General features: G+C 44.3%; 1 protein-coding gene across 1 annotated transcript in view; it reads right to left on the bottom strand.

The window, feature by feature from the left end:
- The window catches only part of DDX11 (DEAD/H-box helicase 11), a 19,104-nt gene that overhangs the window by 9,793 nt on the left and 2,022 nt on the right, over positions 1-7,289 (bottom strand). The window contains 11 exon segments of the mRNA XM_031057025.1: positions 411-458; positions 863-930; positions 1,055-1,099; positions 1,885-1,964; positions 2,748-2,794; positions 2,897-3,049; positions 3,621-3,823; positions 4,701-4,788; positions 5,123-5,230; positions 5,767-5,815; positions 6,916-7,073. Of these exon segments, the coding sequence (XP_030912885.1) occupies positions 411-458; positions 863-930; positions 1,055-1,099; positions 1,885-1,964; positions 2,748-2,794; positions 2,897-3,049; positions 3,621-3,823; positions 4,701-4,788; positions 5,123-5,230; positions 5,767-5,815; positions 6,916-7,073 (1,047 nt within the window).

Here is a 7,289-nt window from a genome sequence, read left to right on the forward strand (position 1 = left end):
CAGGAATCAGAGAAGATAAAGGCAGGTTTGCTGGTCTGTCACAAATTAAATTCCTCAGCAGGTGTTCACAAGCCAGCCTAATCAGAATGTATCAGCTCCCATTACCTTCCTACACCCACTGAATCAAAAGCAGAACAAGTTTCTGATGTCTGTTCTTCCAGTGCAATGCAGCCTACCTGGCTGGCAAATTTGAGGCCAAGCAGCACAGAACTGGCACCCACTGGAATACCGTGGTAAACAACATTGTATTTTTCTTTTCTGGATAAGCAAGAGTTAATCTGCCCATACAGTACTTTTTAAAGGAACCAGTTTAAAGGAACCAGCAGAACAGGGTGGAGAAGACAAAATCCCACCCAGCTGCTGCATCTTCCATCTCAAAGTGCAGGTGTGAAACAGCACTGGAGCACTGCTGAGCAGGAAACACCAGGGCAAGTGCTCTTCTCACAGTACCGCTGAACCTGTTGGAGGAGGACAGGAAAATGAACTGGCATTCAGCACCCCTTCTCCATCCTGCTGCCCTTGATCCCTGCCCAGCAAGGCTGTCACTTGCTGTGCTTTTGGGGAGAGGGGCACAGCTCTTTGTGGGCACCACCAGCCAGACCAGAGTTTATTACAATGTGAGAAATGTTTATTACAATGCATTCCAGAGTGGAAACACACACTGTTGAGGTGCTGTGTTTGGAGATTCAAGGGGGTGGTTAGGTTACTAGAGTAGCAAAATTTCTGCTTGACAGCCCTTACAGTGTAGCTTTGCCTTACAGACAGCTGGAAGGCATGGGCTTTGGCTCTACTTCCAGCCCTCACACAATAATCTCAAACAAGTCACCACCACCTGTGCCCCAACAGACAACATTTGCATTACCTTGAAGAGGTTGATATTGTCAATCTGGCTCTGAAATAGGAAGTCATTGATGGATTTTAGTACTGTCCCTGAAAGAAAATAGAGAGAAGGGGAAAATAAATTATTGGCTGCTGCTGGGCCTGCACCCCTTACTGGCTGCACCCATGTCCCTGACTGATAGCTCCAAACCCCAGGAGTTCACTCCAGTCTTACCTGTTTGGGAAACTGCCTGACATCCAGGATTCTGGTTCACATTACCTGTAAAGCATGAAACCAATTCAAAGAAGGCTTGAATCTATCTCAAAATTAAGCAGGAAATTAAAGACTGAGCTTGATGGGTACAGAGCATGAAAAACCCAAGAAGTAACTACACATCTGCAAAATGTGTCTATGCAGACAAAACACCAGCTCCCACTCAGTTTTAATTTGCCCTGTAGAGTAGCCCTACACTGCAGAATAAGTGTGCTGCTCCATCCTAAGGAACACCACCTACATTCCTAAGATCTAGGAAACAGATCATTGGAGAAAAGGAGCGAGCCCTGCACATTCCTGTGGACCTAAAATCAAAGCAAAATATTTTCCCACAAAGGAAAGGCAGCACTCAAGAAAGATTAATTCTGCAGATGCATGCTGACACACATACAGGCCTTGCTACCAGATGACCTGAAGATTTATTTCATGCAGTTCTTGTGCTACACTGTTATACATGTTACATATCTGCTGTATTCCTCACTTGGCATCTTGCATCATCCTCACTTCAACTGGATCTCAAAACCACACAGAAAAGGAAACTGCCTCTACCAACTTACAATGTCATCTGCTGCTCCTAAGCTAGTGAAACAAAGAGAAAGGTTCCAGTAGACATCAGTCAACTTCCCCATGTACAAACCAGCCTGCAAAATAAAACTACTGGCATCTGAACCTATACATAAGCAACACTTCCCTGCAGTCTCTGCAGAGGAGGAAGGAGGACAGTGTCCTGAGGAAGTACTAACTAGCTCAGAGTTCATCAGTATCCCTGGAGACACAAAAGGTTTGCTTACCTCCCAGCATAGCCACAAACTTCTCCAGTAAATACAGGATCTGCTTAATGTACATCAAGTTCTTTGCCTTCAAACGTTTCCTATGAAACATGAGACATGTTTAGGCCCCAAAACCTCTTCAGGGACTAACTGAGGCAGATGAGCTGCAGAAACAAGTACATGAACTCTTCTTCATTTTGGAGAGTCAGGAACTAAGATTTCTTCCAAGTTCACTCTCCCTGTTTGTGGCAGGGCACAGTCACCTGGATATCCTGCCAAGGTCATCCCAAAGCATTTACCCATGCTCCCCCCACTGTTCCTACCATTGCACTTCTCCTTGCATATTAATTATAGTTGGTTTATTACAATGGCAGCGATGCCTCATGACCCTGTTGCAATAATGCTCCAAACATTCAGAGTTATTATCACTGAACACAACAATCAGCCACTGCAGGGATGGCGAGGTGCAGAGCCAAAACCCACATACAGCTTCCTCCTCCTCCTCCTCAGAGCTTCCTGCTTCTACCATCATGCCAGTCAGCACAATGGGAGACTAAGGGAGAGACATGAAAGACTGAATCTTTTGAAACTCTGCATCACAAAGTAGAAGTGATTAGAGGGAGATATTGGGAAAGGAACTGAGTGTATAAGGGGAAAACAGAATCCTCAGGTTATCCCCTTCTCACTGCTTAATACCAGCCCCAGGAGTCTGACTTAGACAGATTCTAGACAGAGATAATGAAGCAAGTGTCTTTTCATCTGCAGAACTCTTAATGCAGTAACCTTCCACTTGGGAAAAGCAAGCAAGACCCTGCAGCCATGGGGCAAGCCAGGTCATCCACAGACCTTGCCTGTGCTGAGCTGTTTTCCCCCAAGAACCTCACCTGTATCGCTCCATGTACTGCGACAGCTGGGAGTGGGCACAGCACAGCTACACAAACAGAAAGCAGGAGCTGTTGTTATAAAGGAGAGAAGAAAGAGCACTGCTGGAAGCAGAGCTCCCTCTCCATCAGCAGGCCAGGCTGTGACTCACCTGAGAGCCGCTGACCTCAGCACTGTGGATGCAGGTGATGGTGTCTATGAGGTTGTGGGCCTCGTCAATGATCACAACCTGGTCCTTCAGCTTGATCCCAGCAGCGTTCCTGGTAGGCTCATGCAAAAGCATCTGATAGGGCAGCACCACCAGCTACAGGAGAGGCACACACTGCCCTGATTCCAGCTCTCATCCTTACAAACTTAAGGCATTCTACAACCACTCATTAAGAGCCTGTATCAGAGGGGCTGTTAATTCAGAATTCAGCCAAGTGACTTACTCTTCTTATGGGAAAAGTAAGAACAAAACCAGGAGCACATGCTTGAGAGGGGCACTGGGATGTATGCTGAAGAGAAATGATTATGCTACAATTGCATATGGGCTCAGGATACCTTCTAAATCTACTTTGGAGCACTGAAACTCTTCAGAGAGAACCCAGCAAGGAAGAAGAGTGGCGTAAGATCTAAGAGTACACCTGTATGTCAGTATTGCCTCACACTTGCTGAACTGCTCAAGTATTTCAAAATGCTGAGACATACAGCATCCTTATGAATTTCTGATAGGAATTCTCATTTTCTTTTGCTTTCTGAGCAAAACTAGAGCTGGCAGAAACACAGCCTGTTTACAGACTCCCCCAATCTAAGTCACAGTACTAGAGGGAGCAGGCCAGCAGTTCATTCATAGAGTGCCTGGCATTAATGCCACTAAGACTGTTACACCTTACCTGAGCAGCAGGGATAGCAAATCGACTCCCATAATATGGGCAGGCTTTGGTCTCCCTTCCCAGGGACACCAATTGCTCAATATCCTTCACTTCCACCAGAACTTCATCACGGAGAAACTGCATTTGCTCAAAGGAATAAAATGGGCACACGGCTCGACTCACACGTCTCTTCTTCCCCTCATTCTCCTCATTGCTCTTCTTTTCTAACAGCAGAAATCAAAAGTAAGCTATGAGCAACAGACACAACAGCCTAAAATAACCATTTTGCAGAACCTCATAGATTTCAAAGCAAGCTTTGTCCTGTGTATTCCTGACCTATCACCTATTTTCAAATTATTCAGCAGTAACATTTCCATCTCCATAGTGGACACTACTCTTGCCAGTTAGATTTAGCATGTGACATCTTCCAACATTCTAGCATTGAGTTAACAAACACAAATATCTTTCTGTGCAGAAGTCCTGACCAGCTTAAGACACAGAAAATTTATCCTGATCTCAGCATAGCCTGGAGATCAAGAAAAGCACCAAAGATTCCTGTTCCTCCAACTTGGCATTTTCAAGCTTCTACCACTCTTGCTACAACTGACTGGCAGTGCCCACTGTCTCCACACTCTCATGACACCTTTATCAGGAATTGCTTCCCCAGGCTGGGAGCATGTGGTATTTTCGGGGTCCCTTGTCGTGGGGAGGAAAGATGAATCTGATTCCATGTTCTTAGAAGGCTAATTTATTGTTTTATGTTACTATATTATATTAAAGAATGCTATACTAAACTATACTAAAGAATAAAGGATACTTACAAAAGGCTTAACAAGATACTACTGAAAAACCTGTGACTCTCTCCAGAGCCTCGACACAGCTGGCTGTGTCATTAAGTTAAAACAATTCACATGAAACCAATGAAACAATGACCAGTTGGTAAACAATGTCCAAACCACATTCCCAAGCAGCAAAACATAGGAGAAGCGAATCAGATAACTATTGCTTTCATTTTTCTCTGAGGCTTCTCAGCTTCCCAGGAGAAGAAAACCTGGCAAAGGGATTTTTCAGAAAATATGACAGTGACAGGAGCATTCTTACCATGTTTGTTCTTCTGCATCTCCATGCAGCGGTCATTGATGAGCTGGAGAGTGCCCAGGCATCGCACCTCCTCATTCACACACAGGTTCTGGCACGTGCAAACAGAGGAAGAGGAAGTCAATTCACAGCTGAGTGCCCCCACGTATACCCCCTGCTGTAAAATGAAAGCTTTTCTTTAAAGCAATCTCAGGCCAGACTCCAAAAATGGAAAGTTTACCAGTTAGACATTGTACATACTAACTGCTACAAACATGCTCAAGACTCACAGAAACTTAGGAGGAAAAAATGAGACAAAGAAGGCTCACTGCTACACAACAGCTTCTGAAAAATGCTGCCAGAAGTCTCCAAGGTGACTTCTGTGGCAGCAGATCCACACAGCTCGTGGCAGTGTGTTCTGGGTCCCTGAGAAGAGCAGCACGTACCTGCCTGGATCCCAAGGAGACCAGACGTGTGTCTTTGCCAAAAGGACTTTTCTGCACCTCACGCACGAACTGGGACAGCTGGGAGTGAGTGCGGCTGCAGTAGTAGATCTGCAGTGAGGAACAACAAAGAGAAGACAAGAAGAATATGGAAGCCATTTCCTACCCTATGACCAATCTTACAAGGAAGCAGCCAAGCACTTCAGCAAGCTTCACCTTGCTCAAGTCTTCAAAAGCACAAGGCACATGTTTGAGAGTCACCTTAAAGCTGCTGAGGCCAAAAGCACTATCTTTGTTTTCTCCTCTGCATCTGCTTTTGTTGCCATTTAATTTTCCAAGGTCTCTATAAAACAGGGACTCACCATAGGAGAGTAATAAAAAACTATTTATTGCTGTGTACTTTTACAGCAAGCCACAGCAAAAATGAAGCAGTGCTAGCACAGCAAGCTGCTTAAGCAGGCAGTGTAGTCCAGAAGGAGATGAGCACAGCAGAACTAGCTGTCTTTATCAACAAACCTGGCAGGTCTTGGAAGCTAGCTCCTAAATCCTTCTGTACTGCCTGACTGTTGGAAAGTGCAAGGAAGCCATCATTCTGCTCACTCCAACACTATTCTATGAAGTGACACTATTTAATTTCCTCCTCTCACCTTAGTCACATGCTCCTCTTCCAAATCATCATCATCATCTTCTTCCAGCCTAAGAAAAGAGAAAGCTCAAAGAGTTTCCTTTCAGCAGACCACTGACAGTAAGAATCAAATGATGCTCCACCACAGCAGTGAGGTCTCAAGAGAGATGATTAAGTCATCTCAAAAAGAGCCTCAGAACTCATCTCACGTGGTAAAAGAAAATTTAACTTTTTAAGAACTGTGTAAATGTGCATAATCAAGTCAAGCCTTTCTCTTTAAAGGAAAAATCTCTCCTGGGCTGTGCCTTTTTTCCAAGTCCAAGAATTTATTTTTCTTTTGATTGAGGGGCCTCTAAGCCTCAGGCATAAGCTAATCAGTGCTATACTATTCTTTGGTGACTATTTTTGTAAAGCTTTCCCATTAGAAGCAATTTACCACCCTTCAGATATTGCATAAAGAAGGGCTTCAGGAAAGCATTCAGCTGCCATTGAGCTCCTCAAAGGCACCAGCAGTTCAATGTTTGATAAACTATCTACATATAAAAAAAAAGTATTTAAGTGCTCTTCAATTTTTAAGGCAGAAGGATATGTCTAGACAAGAATTAGTAAATTTGTAATTTAAATGTGTTTGATTTTTTGTGCTGAAGTATGGCTTCTGGCTTTCTACATAAAGCAAATGCATGAGGGAGAAAAGTGTGCCTGGGATTTTCAGGCCAAAGCTCTGTCTTCAGAAATGAGAACATCTCTGCCTTTAGAGTATCAAAAGATGCCAGTGCTAATCTGTAGAACTGACAGCTTCCTCTGGTGTCCTGAGTTCCATTCTGCTTTTCTAATGCAGGGAACTTGATCTCGAGTCATTCACTCAGCATCCAGAGGCACTCTTTGGGAAGGCAGGACACTGCTGCACATTTTAAGATGCCCTTTCTCACAAAGCACTTCAAGTCACTCAGATCGGTCTAACAAAAGTTTAAAAAAACCAAAGCAAACCAAACTAAAATCCCCCCCAAACAACCAATTAAATAAAGCCCCAGAACAACCACCACCTTAAACTGTTTGAAAAGGTGAGAAACACTTTTTAATAAAATCTGCACAACTTCTTTAATCAGGGAAAGACAAAAATTAGATGGAAAATGTTTCCTTAGCATGGAATCCCCTCAGTCCCCGTCCTTACCCAGATTCCACTTTCTTTTCATCATCACTCTCATATTCAGCAAGAATCAGCTCCTCCTCATTGTGATCCAGCTGGTCCAGAGCATCCTCTCCAGCTCCCTGGGAAAGAGCCTCCTTGCTGAGCTGAAGAAGGCGCTTTGCCTCATCCTCCTCGCATCTCTGGAAGGAATACAAAGGCACAGCATTTCCCATATAAAAAGAGAGTGGCACAGGGGTTGCTTTATGGCATGAACAGGTCAGAAGCCAGCACAGTCCCTCACACAAGGCTGAAGCTGTTCAGCCTTACAGAATTTTTGTTAGCTGTTACCAACATCCAAAGGCTTGCTCACACAGATGGTTATGAAGGGGAAACATGAAGGACCTTCTCTGCAAAAC

Source organism: Geospiza fortis, unplaced genomic scaffold (genome assembly GCF_000277835.1).
Source record: "Geospiza fortis unplaced genomic scaffold, GeoFor_1.0 scaffold10, whole genome shotgun sequence".
Lineage (NCBI taxonomy): Eukaryota > Metazoa > Chordata > Aves > Passeriformes > Thraupidae > Geospiza > Geospiza fortis.